This window comes from Prionailurus viverrinus, chromosome C2 (assembly GCF_022837055.1).
Source record: "Prionailurus viverrinus isolate Anna chromosome C2, UM_Priviv_1.0, whole genome shotgun sequence".
Taxonomy (NCBI): Eukaryota; Metazoa; Chordata; class Mammalia; order Carnivora; family Felidae; genus Prionailurus; species Prionailurus viverrinus.
The window spans coordinates 125,177,157-125,196,955 of NC_062569.1; the positions used below are offsets into that span (position 1 = coordinate 125,177,157).

Consider the following 19,799-nt stretch of genomic DNA (forward strand, 5'->3'; position numbering starts at 1 on the left):
GAAATTGGAAATGCATTCTTACACATCTTTTTATACTTTTTTATTATCCTCCCTAATGTCTGTACATTCATAACAGATTTCCAGCTAATGTTGCTCAAATTAAGTACCTCGTGCCAGATACCCTAGAAAGAATACAGACAAATCTAACTTTGAATACCAACCTTGACACTTAATACATGCATAATCTTAGAAAGTCACATTATATTCCTGAACTACTGTCTGAAAATGGGAATAAAGTCCCCTCCCATATTGAAGGTTTTTGTGACTATTATTTGAAATAACTTCTAAAATTCTAGCATAGAGTCCGTGTATACAGAGGGTTCTCAAGGAATTACTGTTGCTTTTATTATCTTAATATAGTTTTATGATTATGTTTCATTTATTTAAAATGTTCTTCCATATTCTTGATTTAAATAAAAGCATGATGAGATAAGTCCTTACCCTTCAATATAAGAATGCTAATTCTTTAGCATAACTAGCAAGACTGGATTATAAGTGTGTCTTCATTTATTCTACTACATGTATATGCAATATAAAGTTATCCTTATATTGTACATGTGAACATTGACAGTTAAGAGTGTTTTATGTTTGTTTTATTTTGACAACGTTCTTATCAAAATGCTTAACCTAACCATTTACTTCATCCACTATCCCGTGCCTTGCTGATAGGAATTTACTCTTTATAGCAATTGTAATCATGTAGATATGTAGAGGGATTGATGGGTTTGAACATTGTCCACCCATAGTTTAAGTTGGAATTTTTTTTTTTTTGAAGTGCCCAGAGCTCATTTGGCCCTTTCTTCAAGACTTTTTATGCATAATTTATCAAGGAGAAGATTGGGGGTATCCACCAGCATTGCTACAATGGTTCTAACTTTAAGCACCATTCCTGGCCTCTTTCAGGGTGTGGGTGGTAATACTAGATGGAAAGGGAGAGCATGTATGGTGTTTGACTCAGGTCACCGTCCCCTTTACCTAGGACACTAACGACTAGAATTTCTCGTGTATTTTATTCAAAATATTAGTTGGTAAATTTGTTGTAGGAATTCTAAGAAAATCTAATAGTATACTAGTCTTTTTTTTTAATGTCTTAAGATATGGTGCATTTTATATACTATAAAATACCTCAGAATTTAAAATTTATGAGTCCAAAGCTTACGTATAGTTAAGGCAGACCATTCACTCCTAGGTATTTAGTTGGATACTCCCTGTCAGAATATCCTAGAATAAACAAAGAGGAAAAATAAAGCATCTAATACTCAACATACAGTTTTCAATTCTTTGGTTTTACTGCATACGTCATGCTATTGCTCCCTTTCTATTCACAAATATTCTGTCTTGTTACTCAGTCTGTTTGCTATAGGACTTAAGATTTTAGTTCAACCATGACTCCTGTTGCTGTTGACCACTATTTTCTCAACAAAACCCTCCTTCCCTGGGGTCAGTCTTCAGTCTCCCCCACTACCCCTAGCCATGACTTTCCTCTTCTCTCTCTGGCCCTTCCCCCTCAGGTTTCTTTCCAGACCCCTCTTCCTTTGCCCCATGGTGCCATGTGAGTGTTCCTCGGGCTTTGTCCCTTTATGCTCTTTTTCCTGCCTGTTCTTCCCGGGCAATTTCATTCACTCCCATGACATCAGTTACCCTGTATGTTTCTGAAAGCCATATACATGCCTAGTATGCAAAGACAGTTTTTATTTCTGAACACCACAGGTATTTTCTAGAATTCACAGATTAGGTTTCTAAGACGGCCACTCCCTGCTTTGCCTGTCCAATGGCATAGTTTCGGGCCTGTCCTCTACCTTGCTCTGCCTCCATCTCAGTGCCTCCACGGTTTCCTTTTTGCAAGGGGAGGTGAGAACTCAGTGGGATTTGTTGGCATTCTCTCCTTTCCTTTCCTACTACTCTGTTGTTTTTTACTCTTATCCTTTCACTTTTTTGAGCCCTGTCCTCCATACCCTCTCAAAAGGAAATATATGTATTTATACTTGTTTAATTTTGTCTTTCTTCCCCTGTTAGGTTGTGAGCTCTATGAGGACAGGGATCATGCTGATATGCAGTAAGCATGTTATCTGATGCACAGGATACACTTTAATGCTCTTAAAATTATAATCAATCTGGGTACCTGGGTGGCTCAGTCGGTTATGCATCTATGACTCTTGATTTCAGCTTAGGTCTTGATCTCATGGTTGGTGGGATTGAGCACCGTGTTGAGCTCTGCACTGACAGCACAGAGCCTGCTTGGGATCCTCTCTCTCCCTGTCTCTCTGCCTCTCCCCTGCTTGCTCACTCTCTAAATAAGTACACATTATAAAAATTATTTTTAAAAAATATAATCTTGTGTTGTAGGTGAGCATATGACCAATACAACGAGTCCTGGAGCTCAGAATATTATCAGTGATTTGTACCTTTTAAAGGAAGAGTGTGCATGAGAGAGGTTCCACGGGGGGATCCCGGAGACCTAGAGACCAAACTAGGTTGAGCATTTGACTTCGAAACAGTCTTCAGGACATTGAACTCTGTTTTTACTATTTTCATTAGGACTGTACCATATATACATATTTACATGCACTCCCGTATGTATTTATACACATATTATATTTATTTAAAGTGTATGTATAAATACACTTGGCATCAACCATGAGTTACCTAAAATCCACAACACAGAGGCTGGGGTGGACTGTAATGGTAAATCCCCAGCACCACTGCTGAGTTTTATTCTGCTTGCCTCTGTTGACATACCCTCTTCTGGGTCTGATTGTTATATTTCATTTCTGTGCCTCAAAAGAGATGATGTTAGACCTTTAACAATTGTAGAGGGAAAAATCCAACTTTAACAAATATTAAGGGAGTCTCTGTTGTAGGTATAGTGCAGTGGAGCATGCTATGGAGGGGGAATAAAAAAAAAAGGGTGTGGCACCTGCCACAGAACCCAGAGATCAGAACCATCAGAACCACATTGATCAGTACCAAAGGTGGGACAGAGGAATGAATAGAAAGTTTATTTTTATATTTGGAAAAATATTTTATGTTGTGCCCCATCCTTTGGTGAGTTGAGTAATCACTAACAGACTAGAAGAAGACCAAAGTGTTTGATTTGAAAGTAGATACTTCCTTCTAAGAGTTAGTCTTCAGTACAGTTAAAAGGAGTAGGAACTAAAGGTTTTTTTTTTTACATTTTTAGGAGCACTATACCTTATTCTCATAGCTACGTTCATTCAGTATAACATCCACAGTATGGAGGCTGTGATAGACTTTAATTAATTCCTAGGTAAAATTAGTATGCATTACAGTTTAGAGAAACAAAACACACAAACCTGCTAATCAAAATGTTCAGCTAATAGAGCTGGGGCTTTTTTTCATTAGTTGTATTGTCTCGGATTTCATCACTGAACCAGCTGGCTTCTTGTCAATTTATAGTTTGGACCTTTACATCAAACAGCAAAAAATTAATTACAGGAAAAGCAATCCCAATAGGAATTTTGTGCCTAAAGATTTTTCACAATTAACCAGACATGAATGGTGCTGTTTACAGAGGAAATGGAAAGGAAAGAAGGAACTTGGTCGAATTTTCTAGAATCATTAATTAACTTTAGCAATGTTAGTCACTTGCTTCACTGTTTTTGTTTTAAACTTATTTATTAGCCAGAGCTTTCAGTTTTTCTGGAAGCACCCAGTTCTGTTACTATAGTGAGTGCAGTGAATCATGGCATGAACTGTGAATTCTCTTACAAAATAGCCCAAGTGACAGCTCAAAAAATTACTGTCTTCCCTTCATTTGGAAATAAGTAACATTCTATGTGTTACATTAGTGATCATAGTCATAATTTAACAAGCAGAAAGATCATCCTTTGATGGTTAATGCCAAGTTACTTGCAATGCATATTTTTGACTTAGAAGTATTGTTCCTGAGTGTCACAGTCATTGCCTCTGTGTGCTAGAGTCAGTTTAAATGTGACTTTTCTAAGCTTCTTATCTGTTGAATAAAACAACTCAAGGTTTTAAAAATGCTTCCCTCAATTTAGGCTTCCACATTTTCTTTTCTTTTTTATATAGTTTAGAAACCCTTACTTTATGACCCATTCTTCTAGTTACTAATACAGTGAGTAGTTCTTACCTTTTTTAAGACTCAGACTCCCGGAGAATGTGAAGGAAACATCTCTCTCCTCAGAAACACACACAGATGAATATGCATACAACATTTTGCATGAAATATCAGGAAATCCCTAGCAATACATGAACTCCAAGTTACAAATGCTTGTTGCATTCATGGAGGAATGTATACATATGTTATATATGAATGTATACATAACATTTGTATATGATTTGGAGGTATATATACATACATTATTTTTATTCTGTTAAATTAAAATACTTATTCATATTATGTGTCTACTATTCCATCAAGTTATCTGTGCTAAAAGAAATCAATTACCTTTTGTGCCATCACCTGAATAAATTTAGATTTTTTTATCCATCTTTATATACAGCAGCCCTTAGTTATAAGCTTATTTGGGTGGCCATATTTCACTGTACTGTCTCAAGTGCTGCCACATTTCCTAAGTAATTTGTAGACCATAGCTGAGAAGAACATTCTTAACTTGTTTTAATGGTAGTATTTTTCTTCATTAGGTTTGTGAGCTGTGAGCTAGTGTAAGATACTAACAGGCATTTTCCAGTTTTCTCTGTTCAGTCTGAGAATGGTTCACTATTATTCCAAGGTCACTTTGAAAGTCTTTCTGTGATTTGCTTCCATTTATTTTATGCTTGTGTTTACAGTTTTGGACCAAATATGAAATTTAATGTTGCGTTTGTCTACATTAAACTTAATTTGCCCCTTGTCAGCTCATTTACAACAGAGATAACATTCAAAAGCCACCCTGTAGAATGTTTTGTCTGCAATCACTAACATAATTTTTCTATCTATATCTTTGTTGTATGCAACTTTCTCTATCTTTTGGTTTAAAAAGAAGCCTGTCCAGGAGATTTTCAGAAAATTTAAATTAGTCTCTAATAGAGATTAATAAACAATTCTCTACTAGAATAGGGTCTTCATTAAATCTTGAATTTTTTAAATGACTCTTTTTTCTAACTTAGAAATTCAATTTCATTTTTCATAATATATAAATATGCTATTGCAATTTTTTTTAAGTAGTGACTTTATACTTATAAAAGATAAATGAAGTGAAAAGTTAAAATACATAAAAAAAATCCTAAATTGGATTATGACACCAAACATTTGTCTTGCTTTCATCTTTGTCTTTTATTTTTTCAAGTACTTAATTTGACCTCATGTAACCTGCTTTTTATTAATTGTTAATAATTTTTAATATGCTGTTAAAAAGATGAATGTTTAAAATTAACAAGTCTTAGAGCACAATAAAGTGAAATCTTAAATTCAAATGATTAAAAATACTTTTAAAGTAGAATTTTAAACATATGCACTGAAGAATATAATTGTGGGTGTGTGGTGAACATTATTTCCAGTAACAGCTTGTTAATTTGTGCCTATGTCTTAAAATAATTAGTCATGTTCAAAACCTGGGAAGTGTTTTCTCTTAGAATCGTATCTGCTTTTTACCTTCTCAACAGCTATTCTACATATTCAGTTTTGTGAGGGAAATACCAGGCAAGTGTACAGAGATGTATTTATAAAATTGCTCACATTTTATAAGAATAAAATAGTAAAAAAAAATAAATAAATAAATAAAGCCAAAATGACTAACATGAGGAAAATGGTTAAATAAAATTGCATTGTATACACATAAGGAAGTACCATCCTGGAGAGATATATACTTCCTGAGATGGAGAATGCTTATATTAAAATTCAAAATAGCATAGAAGTCTATGTTTCTTCAAAACAAGTTATAGGGAGATAAGATAGATGAGAGGATGGTTATGTATATGGATATAGAGATACAGATATACAGTTATAGATATAGACATAAATGAAAATAAATAAAATATTTACTGAAAGAGAACAGTGTTATCTTAGTGTACTTGGCCTGCTATAACAAAATGCCACAGAGCCGGTAGCTTGTAAACGACAGAAATGTATTTCTCATGCTTTCTGGAGTTTGGAAGTCCAAGATCAGAGTCCCAGGACGGTCAAATGAAGACCTTCTTCCCGTTCTCAGACTTCTAGTTTGTCCCTACCTGGTGGAAGGGGCAGTGGAGCTCTGTGGAGTCTTCTTTATAAGAAGATGAATCCTATCCAGGAGGGCTTCACCCTCATGACCTAAACATCTTCCAAAGGCCCTACCTCCTAATACTATCACATTGAGGATTAGGATTGCAACATACAAATTTTGGGGGAATAGTAATATTCAGACCATAGCAAGTGGTTATTTCATAAGATTTTAGATTATGTGTGTGGGTGTGTGTGCAATTGTGTTTTTTTTTTAAATGTGTCTATGAGTGTGTTACTTCCATAATAAAAGAAAGTATAATACTATAATAAAGTAATATTTATTGTCACATATTATGTGTCTTGTATTCCTCTAAATAATCTGTATACCTTAGCTCATTGTAATTGTGCTACTCTTAAATCCTTATTTATGTTATAGATTATAAGGATGTGGATTTTCATGCTAGAATGTTAGAAATAAATGATAATGTGATTTCACATTGTATCATTTTTTGAGTGGAATTCATAAGCCCTTAAGGTATATCCAGTGTGTGTGTGTGTGTGTGTGTGTGTGTGTTTCTGGGGAGCAGGTACTTAGCTTTTGATCAGATTATGAAATGGGTTCATACCATCCTCAGTAGTTTTGGTCAAACACCATCCCATTCTATACTGATGAAAACTATACTGCCAAGGAGGAATTCTAAGAGAGAAACTAAACCATACAGTGGAGAATTTATACTTTCACCTTCTTAGTCTACCTAAGGCAGTTGGAAAAGATAACAAGCAACAGAGGCTATAACCTGAGGTCACATTTTCTAGAAAGCTGGGGAGAAATTAGGAGATACGGGAGCCTCAAGTGTCAATAGTGTTCCAGCTAAAGCAGAACTCTAGTTTTAGACGGTTCCTAAAATGTTAATTTTAAGTGGAATGTAACCAACTGTATACTATGTATACTTATATAGTAAATGATAAATATAGTATATAAATATATATGCTATATATAGTATATGTGTAGTATATATACCATTATATTTTTTATATAACAACCCTATATACATATATACATATGTACATATGTACGTATATATATATGTATAACCCTTGAGAACATGTTCAGAGGTTTTACAAAATGAACAGGTAGAAATAACAAAGGAAGAAAGTAGAGAGGGTATTCCTAACATAGCCATCTGGTTTACCCCATCCGTATGGGTGTCTTATAGCAAAATTATTTTCACACTAAATTCTGCTTTTTAAATGTCTAAAATAGTAGATAATTTAAACGTCACTAACACTTGGCTTAGGAAAATTGGTTTGTATTATTAAAAATATGAATAAAGGGGGCAGCTGTGTGGCTCAGTCAATTAAGTGTCCAACTCTTAATCTTAACTCAGGTCTTGATCTCAGAGTCCTGAGTTCAAACCCCACATTGGGCTCCATGCTGAGCATAAAGCCTACTTAAAAAAAAAAAAAAATGAATAATTACATCAGTGTAGAATTTCAGTACTTTAAAGAAAGGAATAAGTTTGTACCATGAAAAATAAGAAGAGTCAACTAACTAGTTGCCTGTTGAATTCATCCTGGTTACTTGTATGTCTGCTGTAGAGTAGGGTGAATCAATTCCCTCACTTAGATTTTAGCTTTATTATAACTCTCATGTATTGCCCTTTATGTAATTCTTTGCTGAGCAGCATCAGTAATGCGCAGACGTGTGTAACATGAAAGCTTCTGTACATTAGAAGCTGATAACTGCCAGACCCTGTGCCCGGCACCTCATTTACCATGTTTGAATCATAAAAGAGTGTTTATGAAACATATTATCCTATTTTACAAACGAGTAAACTGAGCACTGGAGAGATTAGATTGCCTACATTCATATACAAGCGGCTCACTAGAATTAAAACACAAGTCTTGCTGTGTCCATGGGCATGATAATGCATAACTTTTACTTAGACATGTAAAGAACTTTCAAATCTCTACCCTGTTCTCCTTCAGGTGTGGCCTTTAGCCCACCTCCTTTCAGTACAGGGAGGTTGAAGAAAATGTAATTCCTGTCTGGGACTGTGCCTAAAGGTAACGAATCAGGTACTGAATGTTCATCTGGAGGATGGACATTTTTAATAAGCTTCCTTGGAATCTATAAACCTCCTCTGGAGCTTACTTATAGATGGAAAAGCACAGCCTTACATTATTTTATTCCTATACCAAATGGATGGTAATATAGCAAATTCTGGGTTGGTTTGGTTTTTTTTGTTTGTTTGGTTTGTTTCGTTTTGTGGTTTGTTTTGTTTTTTCAGTGTTTCTTAGTTTATAGCATTTGTCACTGACCATTCTTTTTGAAACTCTTCTTAGCCTTTGATATATTTCTTTGGATGTCCCTCTTACTTTGGTAACCATTGTTCCTCAGTCTTTTCTAATTAATCTTCTGCTGGCAGTTCCTTAGGATGCTGTCCACGGGCCTTTTTCCTTTTGTGTGTATATCTACTGTCTCTTAGTGAGGTCTTAACAAATTACTCTTGGTCCTCACCCCCAATTCTCTCCTGAATTTCAGTACCTTATTTTTATCAATGTTATTATATATCCACGGATGCCTGTGTATTCTTCAGTTCTTAAATTTAGCATGCCAAAAAACTCATTATCTCCTTCCCACACACTTCCTTTGTCACCATTTTTCTCTAGTGCGGTTAATGCTGGCACTACTCAGTCAACCGAGCTTGGAACTTTAAAACCACCCTTAGAGTTCCCTTTTCTTTACAACCTGCATTGATCAGGCAGTCATCAAATCCTGTTATTTTCCACCTCGTAAATGTCATTTGTGTTTTTGTTTGTTTCCTTTTGTTTTGTTTGGGTACAGTTGACACACAATGTTACATTAGCTTCAGGTGTTATAGTGATTGACAAATGTATACATTATGCTCTGCTCACCACAAACTTAGCTATCATCTGTTACCATGCAACACTATTAGAGTATCATTGACTATGTTTCTTATGCTGTACCTTTTATTCCTGTGATTTTTTTCATTCCACATCTGGAAGCCTTTATCTCCTATTCCAGCCACCTATTTTGGCCACTGTGCCCCAGCACAGTGCCCCAGCAATCTTTAGTTTATTTACTGTATTTCCAAGGCTGATTCCGCTTTTTGTTGATTTGAGGGTTTTTTATTTATTTTGTTTTGTTTTTTACATTCCACTTATGAGTGAAATCATATGGTATTTGCCTTCTGCAGTTGGATTTGTTTCACTTAGCATAACACCGTCTAGGTCTATCCATGTTGTTACAAATAGCACAACCTCTTCCTTTTTATGGCTGCATAATATTCCTATACTTTATACACACACACATACATACACACACCGCATCTTTCTTATCCATTCATATATCAGTCGACACTTAGGTTGCTTCCTTTTCTAGGGTATTATAAATAATGCTGCAATACACATAGGGTGCATATATCTTTTGGAATTAGTGTTTTTGTGATCCCTGAATAAATAACCAGTAGTGGAATTATGGGATCATATAGTATAATTCTACTTTTCCATACTGTTTTTTACAGTACCTGTACCAATTTACATTCCCATCAACAGTGTACATGAAATGAATTTGAATCATTATTTTCCTTCTTCCTGCTGCCTCTTGTCATCTCTTACCTTATATTTTGGATTCCATGTTAGTTTTTGTACTATTCAACTATCCCCAATATCCAGTGTCTTTTTTCACACGGTCAAGGTATTTTAATAATAAATGCATTTGGACTCCTCATTCCCCAACTTAGAAAATAGCCTTTAGTTCCCTATTGCCTGTAATGTAAGGTCCTAATTTTATGAGGCCTGTCCTAATCTAACCTAATCCTGTCTGTCCCACTTCTCCCCTCCACTAACCCTGTTTCACGGCTCGACCAACTCTTCACTACATCCCACCTTCTCGCTCCAATGCATCTGTGCATGGCATTCCATTAGCTTGGAATCTGTCCATGTAGGAGAGGTTGGTCATTCTTTGCACTGTATTTCCCTGGTATTTATTTCTGACAATATGGTGGAGTTAAGAGTCAGGGTGCTGACACCAGACTGTCTGGGTTCATAGGTCCCTCTACTTAATAACTTTCTATGCTATAGTTTCCTTACTTATAAACTTGGGACAGTAATACTACCTACTTTAGTGTTGTTGAAGATGGAATGAATTAATTCATGTGCAATGCATGTGCCTGACAGATAATAAGAGACATTAAGCATTTGCTGCTGCCTCTGTGTGATAATCATGTTGGCAATGATGTAAAAGTCTCCCCCAGAAAAGGCTAAAGGAATTGCTGATTAATATGGTAGTCAACCCAGAGATCACGGCCATACCAAAGTAAAAGTATTGTGCCTATAGAAAGGCTGGATCCAATATGTAGGCTACTAAACTTTAGCTACATCTTGTCATTTCTAGTCTTTCCAAAGTTCTCCACTAGTTGAAATTTCACTAGTACTTAGACATCTAATTTCCCCCAGGCTGGCAGTATCTTCCTTATCAGTAAAGAATGTGCTCTACTACAATTCTGAAGGTGCATGAGTTTGCCAACTAAATGGATGATCAAGCAGGTACCCCATGGACTGCTGTGAATCAGGCTCCAGACCTAAGCAGGACTCCTAAGCACGGCAGAGGAAAATTCCTTATGTCACTTGAAGATATCCTAAAGTAAATATAGACCCATAGAATCAGAAATCCAGTTCCCTCCTCTTCACATAGCAGGCAAAATAGTAAGAAATATTTAGACTGAAATGCTAAACATTCAGCAAAATGTTTGTAGACACTTTGTTATGAAACTGCTATAGATATATTTGTTTGGATATTATTTTTATTTTAATGACTTTGGTCTCAAACAGTTAAATGTAAATTGCAGCATTTCTTAGCAGAGGTTACCATTTTTTTTTAATTTTTTTTAACGTTTATTTATTTTTGAGACAGAGAGAGACAGAGCATGAACGGGGGAGGGGCAAAGAGAGAGGGAGACACAGAATCGGAAGCAGGCTCCAGGCTCTGAGCCATCAGCCCAGAGCCTGACGCGGGGCTCGAATTCACGGACTGCGAGATCGTGACCTGGCTGAAGTCGGACGCTTAACCGACTGAGCCACCCAGGCGCCCCAAGGTTACCATTTTAAAGCAAGTCTACAGTAAATCATTTTGAATTGCATCCTAGCTTCCTAGTTTTTACTTATTGGAATATCATTTTATTAGTTTCATTAAAGTAGGACACTCGTATTGGCTATAGTACTTTCTAACACAAAGGAGAAACTTGTGACTCAGAAAATTGCAGCATTAAAGTGGCAAATGAAAGTAAATTTTGGAAAGTAGTATTTAATTTTTAAGGGAAAAAAAACTGTAAAGTAGAAATCCACCTTGGGGAAAACAATAAGGGCCAATCTATTAGACAACCAATATCTAAATTCAATTTTGAGAATGAAGAATATGTGGGTGTTACTATTATATTTCATTTTTCAAGTGTATTGACTTTCTGGTTCTCATCATTATAGTGAGAAATAATATTTAAATAGTTCTAAATCAAGTGTCCTAGGTAAGCACATGCATACACACACACACACACACACACACACACACACACACACAGTTGAAATTAAAGATATACATCTAATGGTAACACATGGATCTGAGAAAGAAATAAGGAAAAATGAATACAAGAGTGAAGACTTGGGTTTCTACGGCACCTGAAGTTTAAAACGTACTTGCCTAATGTGGAGATGAGGTAGAAAGCACCTCATTAAAACCTTTGGATTTTAGTCAGAAGAACTAACTTGTAATAGTTGGTTTTTGTACTTATTATCTGTGCGAGCTTGGACAATTCTCTTAACTGTCCAATGCTCTGGATTTCTCATCTGTGAGATGGATATAACAAAGATTCCCACTGAGAATCAAAATATAATGTGCCTTCAAAGCCTTTGGAAATTGTAAAGCATTGTACAGATTACAGAAATTATGGAAACAAATTTTTGAAGTTACTCAGAGCTAGTGGGTTTATTTCAGAGATGAAATAAGTATGATAGAGATAACTGGTCTCAGTTTTGCGTGAGGAAAAGGTATGTTACAAAGGTTGCAAGGGCTATGTGGCCAGACTAACACCAGACCCTGAAATTCTGGGTCTAGATGCGGTCGGTACCCTTTGTGCTGCCCTGTGCTGTCTTTGAAGCAGGGTTGTACATCCTTCACAGGGTGCAGCTATAGTAAATTATAACCTACACTGACTTTAAGGACTTTAACAGATATAATTATTTAGTCACCTTAGGAAGAAATGCTAATATTACTGGGTGAGGCTTATATGTGTTCTTCCACACAGGTAATGAATTTGGCCATCCTGAATGGTTAGACTTCCCAAGAAAAGGAAATAATGAGAGCTACCATTATGCCAGAAGGCAGTTTCATTTAACTGATGATGACCTCCTTCGCTATAAGTTCCTAAATAACTTTGACAGGGATATGAATAAATTGGAAGAAAGATGTGGTTGGCTTTCAGCTCCACAGGTAAGCTCTTTATTCTAAATGTTATGTTTTAGTCACCAATGTTGTACATGCTTGGAATGGCAATCGATTTAAATCTATATGCAGATCTTTTAAACAGCACTTTATTATTCAGTGTGTAGTGCCCTGTAACATACTTCGGGTTGTCAAAACATGTCATTGAAGTCTCTCCGATAGATAATGAAAATCTTAAACATAATGCCCTGTTTACTCTCCTGTTTAGTTTGTTGCTGTTTAAATTTAGTAATTTTTATTTCATTTGGTTAAAATAAATGACAAAAGCTCGGCATGGAGTCCATTTTGGAAATTGCTGTAGAAACATCTTAATTGTTTTGACTGTTTTTCTTTATATAAATAATTTTGCTGTCATAAAGAGACTACTCGGACAACATGTAGATTTCTTTATTCTTCCCCCCGCCCCTCCTTCCTTTACTGCTCTAACTTGTCATCTCACTAGATGCCATTACACCTGCATGCTGTTGTGTATTTTTCATGAGCTTGATTCTCCTCTGGAATTAAAGTCCCCGTTTTCAATAAGTTTTAGAAAATGTAATTAACAGGTGCAAATTTTATACAGGCTTTTTTCCCTCGCAAAAATTAGCATATAGTATGTGTTACTTATAATCCATTTACTTTTTACTGGTGCTGTTTGAAATTACTGTCGATGTGTTTTTACTTTGGTGTCTATGATTTTTTTTTTTTTAATGGTTGAACAAAGGTACTTATATATTCACTAAGATTGGCTACATGACACGAATGCCCTAATCACATTTATTAGTAATGCAATTTCCAAAAGAGAGAGCAAAATGATGCTCCTTTTCAACAGAACAATGTTGAATACCAAAAGGCATGCTGTTTACTCTAGAGTCTTAGTTCACATTGCTAAATTACCAAGAGTGGCTCTGCTGATATGCATGGAAATAAGTCCTTTCAAAGCTGGAGCTGCAAGGGGGTGGTGGTGAAAAAGCAAATGCTTCTCACTGCCTACTGAAAACATGATGTATAACATGGGAGACCTTGTAGATATAATTTCTTTTTAGACCTTCTCTTTTATTAGAAAAAAAAGAGATACATTGTAAAGAACATTATGTTGCCATTGAATCTGACAAAGGTGGGCAATGATGTAAAGTTTTTAAGATAACTACAACTTCAGAAATCTCAGTACAATAACAATGTTACATTTTATTTTAAAATGTAATTTTGTGTAGCTTAAGTCATTAGTCTGGAGACTAAAAGTCTTAAAGAAAATTCACTTGTAAACAGATCCAGCATGCGTACGAGTGCGTGTGCACACACGCGTGCACACATACACACACACACACACACACACACATTTTACATGTAGCATACATACTGTGTTCTTAAAACCTGAGCCACAATGTTAATCATCTATGCTTTGTTTGAAGTTGTCTATAGCTAGTGAGATTTTTATACTTTAAGCCATTTTTGAGACTATTGTTACAGTTTGATATGACACTATTGCAACATGTTAAAAAACATAATGGACTGGCATTTTCACTTGTTGACTTAATAGCTAACAGGGCTATCAATAAAGACCAAAACACTTTTTAATACATAATCTGCTTATAACAGCATCTAGGTATTATTTAGATGTGATGTATGTGTTAATTCTTGCAGGCCTATGTGAGTGAAAAGCACGAAGGCAATAAGATCATCGCTTTTGAGAGAGCAGGCCTTGTTTTTATTTTCAACTTTCATCCAAGCAAGAGCTACACTGATTACCGAGTTGGAACAACATTGCCAGGAAAATATCCTTTTTGTTGCCAGTGAATGTTACTGTCTGCTTTCAATTATTTATTACATCATAGAAACTAAGAAAGACTAATGCTGATCTTGGTGACAGTAGCTCTCAGTTCCTCTTTTGAAAAATGAGGAACTTGAAATAGTTGATTGGTAAATCTTTGCTCAGCTCTGTTATGCTGAATCAATCCTAAGCTTCATCCTGGTTCTAAAAAGTATGATTCTGAACATTTTTTTTTAAATGATATTTTGATCCCATATGCACTTCAGGAGATGACTGTAGTTTTTCTCTAGGAAAATATTTTGTAAGTTGCCTTTGAGAATCATCTCCTTTCCCCTTCTCCACCGAGGATGGAGACGATAGCTGTAAAGATGGCTTCCTTCCCTTTTCTCTTTCCTGTCTCCTCCAATGCAGGACATAGCTCACTTTTGAAGGCCTGAACCAGTGAGGAACCAGGGCATAGGAGTGTGAGCAAAGGAAATGACAGAGAGAATGTTTCTCATGTTCATTTAGTCATTCATGTATTCATTTCCCAGATATTTGCTGAGTGTCTGCTTATTGAACACTGGTGTGTCAGCGCTTTGCTAGGTCCTGTAAATACAGGAATTCTCCTGGCAGATACACTCACTGCCCTTATGGAGCTTTTAAACTAGTGAAGAATAAAAATGTTAGGAATTTTAAGTGTGGTAAATGTTGCAAAAGGGAAAGTGCAGTGTATTTTAAGGACATTATGATTTACCAGATCCATGAAAAAAAAAAAAAAAAAGATTCAGGACCTCGCAACAACCCAACACAAATTTTGAAGCAGGCAGTGTAAATAGCGTTCTTCTTCCCTGAAGTCCTACCAGTGATCACCATTTGCCACCTGAGCAGGTGTCTCGTGCCACCATGAAGTCCGATGTGTCAGGGTATCTCTAGCTACAGTATAAGAAACTCCCTATTCAGTTGACTCGAACGGTCAGGAAGATGTATTTGGCCACATAATAAGCCCTGAGGTAGTGTGACCCCTGCACTGTGACAATATCACGAAGTTCCTTGGTTCATTCTTTCCTTTTGTTTTCAACTCTCAAGGTGCCAGCAGTGTCCACAGGATGGTACCTGCTATAGTTATAAGACAACAGCTATGGTTCCAAACGTAACCTTCAGACACAACATAAGGCAAATAGATTTTTTTTTCCTCTTAAGAATGAAGTCACTTTAGGAAATTTTCTTTTATTTTCTGTTGACCAGAATTCAGTCTCACATCCTCAAAGACATTTCTAGGAGGTAGAATTATATCACCATAACTGGCTTATTGATCAAGAGAACTACCTTGGGTTTCCAGGAAGTAGAAAGTGGACTCGGGAAGTAGGATTCTGGAAGTGAAGTGGTTACCCAGACAGACCATTTCTCCAACAGTAAAGAACAGGACAGTGCTATCTAGTTAAGTAGCCCACAGCAGTTACCACTACCCTGTGCTATTCCGTGACATTGAGTGTGGTGAGCGATGGTTCCCTACCCTTTTCCTGCCCAGCAGAGCACAGTTCCACATGACTTCAGAGCATAGGGGAGATGGCTGTGGCTGTGACTACTAGCCCAAATGTGCCCCAGTTAACATATAAAATGCTCCCATCAATGTGATGGGATTACCTGCACTGAAGAATACCTATACTGTTCCAAGAGCAAATGTACTCACCATTTCTTTTTTTTTTTTTTTTTTAATTTTTTTTTTTCAACGTTTATTTATTTTTGGGACAGAGAGAGACAGAGCATGAACGGGGGAGGGGCAGAGAGAGAGGGAGACACAGAATCGGAAACAGGCTCCAGGCTCCGAGCCATCAGCCCAGAGCCTGACGCGGGGCTTGAACCCACGGACCGCAAGATCGTGACCTGGCTGAAGTCGGACGCTTAACCGACTGCGCCACCCAGGCGCCCCTGTACTCACCATTTCTGTAAAGAAATGCAAATAAATACTAGATGTATAGCAACTCATAACATGACCCTTCTCAGCCCCAAACTGCTAATGCCCTACACTAAATCTTTCTATACCTGAAAATGTGATATAATAAAAATACAGTCAAAATATAATTTTTTATAATCAAGCCAAAATACATTTACAATTTACAGTACACTTGGGATCTACTGCAGCCTTTGTTAAGCAACTGTCCTTGACTCTAAGCCAGTGGGGGAGAAGAGATGTATGAAAACAAACTAGGTTGTAAGGCATAATGCGGTAAATGAGAAGGGACTGGGAAGGTTCCATGGGAGAACAGGAGATAAGTAAAAGAAAAAATAAAGAGTATGAGAGAGAAATTGATAGATGGATTGACTCATTTAAGGAAAAGACTGTTAAGCCTGGACATTGAGAAAAGGATAAAATTGTAGAAAATTGTAGAAAAAAAGTAAGGGAGGCCATCTCAGCTGTTGGAAATCATAGAACATGCTTAATGAATAGCACAATGAATTAATTGGAGAATGATGACCTTAAAAAGGAATACTAAGAGATAAAGCCAAAAAGATAGATTGAGATCACCTAATAGAAGATTTCAGTGCCATATTAATTAGTTTAGACTTTTTTCCATAGTTTCATAGTGAGTCACTGAAGGTTTTTGAGCTGGGGAACTACTTGATAAGAATGTATGCTTTAGGAAAAGTTCTCATGTACCCAGTGTGTAAGAGAGCTTTCTTGAGGAAGCAGATTGGAAGTACAGATATTAGTTATGAGAAATTACAGTACATGTAAAAGATAATTAGGGCATGAGCTGAAGGAATGACAATAGGATAGAACTGCTTTCTTGTGAAAGAACTCAGCAGTTGTTTGGACTTGGGATGTAGAAGAGAAAATATAAGGTTTCATTTTGAACAAGGGGAAGAATGGTAGTGGTATAATTATTTAGGATAGCAAAGCAAGGTGGAGTAACCAGTTAGGGGAATAGAAAATATAAGTTTAGGGGCACCTGGCTGGCTCAGTCAGTAGAGCATGTGACTCTTGATCTAGGTGTTGGGAGTTCAAACCCCATATTGGGCACAGAGCTTACTTAAAAAAAAAAAAAAAAAAAAATATATATATATATATATATATATATATATATATATATATAAAATATAAGTTTTAATTTGGGATTTTAATAAATGGAGGTACATAGAATTTCAATGATGATGTTTAGAAGAATTTCAATGATGATGTTTAGAATTTCAATGATGATGTTTAGAATTCTGCAATTCTGGAATATATGTTTTGGTTTTTGCCTCTAACCTGTTAATGGGGAAGACAACAGTTCTCTGTTACTAATGTTATGATCATACTGTCTCATACATACATCATACATCTATGCTTTCTTTCAGCTCTTATTGTTTCAAGCTTAGCTTTAAGAGTTCTCTTTATTATCCTTAGCATTTTACAAGTCTCATTTCTTTTCGGTCTTTCATCTTTCTGACTTTAGTCCTATACCTTTAAAAGACATTGTAGCTCAGCATTCTAGAATCATTTCAGATATGGAAAGTACAAAAAAAAAAATTAGGATTTCTATGCTGTGTTTTCTGACTTTGCCAAATTGTCCTGTGCCATCGGTATTTCCAACTCCTGAGCCAGTGAATTGAATACAGATTTTCACTGTGAAGAATCCACAGTGGCAAGATTGGCTATATTAATCAAGTCAAGATATTCATCAAATTTTTAATTCACTGCAAAGTAGGATTTGGTGCCAGAACAAACTTGAAGTTTCTAAAGACATCATTTGAACTTTTTCTGTCACTGTGAAATATAAACCACGAATAGGTAACATGTCTGAATTCTTGAGCAAGTTCCATTTTTTGAACCTGTATATCCTGTGTGTCTATCAAATAGCAAGACATCAACTTTCACTCAAATCTGTAGAAATAGGTGGTGACTGTCTTCCCAAGAAACTGTTGTAAGGTGAACTATTTTGGGGACAATGCCAGGCAAAGTAGAAGAAACACTTTAAGGATGCCCTTAACTATCACTTCAGAATAAGATGATACATTTCAGAAAGCTAAAAGAGAAGTCTGATGTGTATCACTAAGATTTTGAAATGTGGTCTTAATGGTACTGCTAAGGGACATAGTAATGTTTCTGCAAAAGGAATCTATAGCTGTATTCCAGAAAATTAAAAACAAAACAAAACAAAACAAAAAACCAGTGAATACACTTTGCTTATACACTGTCTCACATTGGTCTTTTAACCACCAACATTCTTTAATTAGTAAATAGCAATGTGGGTGATGCAGAACTCAGATCTAAATATACTGGACAAGTAGGCAGGTCACACATTTCATACCTAGGAAGATAAAAAAAACATTTACTTAATCTGTCATATTTGCCTGCGATTTAATATTGTTTAGCTGTAGAGAAAGAAAGAAGAAAAAAAAAACCATAATGTCATTAATATTATCAGAATCATTATTGTCTTTCATCACATTTCTTCACTTAGAATGTCATCAAATCAGCATTGAATCAAAAGGAAAACTGCTAAGCCCCCAAGGACAAACTGTTCTTTCTAATCCATTTTGAATAACACAAATGATGATACCACATTTTGAGTGATACGAAGGAGTGGATGCTAGGGGACCTCTTTTGAGGACCTTGTGTTTGCTGGCCATTTTTTTTAGAAGTTGTTTATGTTTTTTAAATGTTTATTTATTTATTTGAGAGAGAGAGAGAAAGAGTGAGAGAGAGGGCACACAAGAAGGAGAGGGGCAGAGAGAGAATCCCAAACAGGCTCCACGCTCTCAGCACAAAGCCTAGTGCAGGCCTTGAACCCATGAACTGTGAGATCACGACCTGGGCCAAAATCAAGAGTGGGGTGCGTAATGACTGAGCCACTCAGATGCCCTACCTGGGCATTTTTAATAAGTATCCAGTTTCGTATTCCCAGCAGCTCTATGAGGTAGGTTATGTTAGCCTCGTGTGGCAGGTCAGTAAACTCAGGCCCTTAAGTAACTGCCTAATTTCCCTCCGGCCCCCAGCTGACAAAGGTTGAGCAGTGTACTGCCAAGCTCATGTCCTTTCTACTATGCCATGGTGCCTCTTTCAGTTCATGGGTGCCTACGTGTGGTTAGGGGCGGTAGCAATAGTGGTATTTGCCAATGATGACTTATTTCTAGAATGCTTGAAACAATTTAGATATAGTTCTATGGGGCAGTAGGTAGCATGAGAAAATTATACACAAATTCACAGCATAGGCAAGCTTCTCTGTCTTCAACTAACTTCCCTCAGCATCCCGCCATCACCCCCAAAGGTTCTTTCCCAGAAATTCTTCCTCATAACCCCTGAGTAACATGTACATACTCCAGTCAAGGGAATTTTTCTGTATTCTCAAGTAGAATATGAATGTGTCCTCATTCCATGTCCAAAGCCAAACAAACTCCTTCAAGGCATCACATCAACTTAAGGTCATTGTATAACA

At 36.3% G+C, this 19,799-nt stretch overlaps 1 protein-coding gene across 1 annotated transcript in view; it reads left to right on the forward strand.

Moving 5' to 3' along the window:
• Positions 1–19,799, forward strand: part of GBE1 (1,4-alpha-glucan branching enzyme 1) — a 266,770-nt gene that overhangs the window by 223,550 nt on the left and 23,421 nt on the right. The window contains exons 13-14 of the mRNA XM_047875374.1: positions 12,451–12,635; positions 14,271–14,401. Of these exons, the coding sequence (XP_047731330.1) occupies positions 12,451–12,635; positions 14,271–14,401 (316 nt within the window). The remainder of the gene's footprint in view (positions 1–12,450; positions 12,636–14,270; positions 14,402–19,799) is intronic.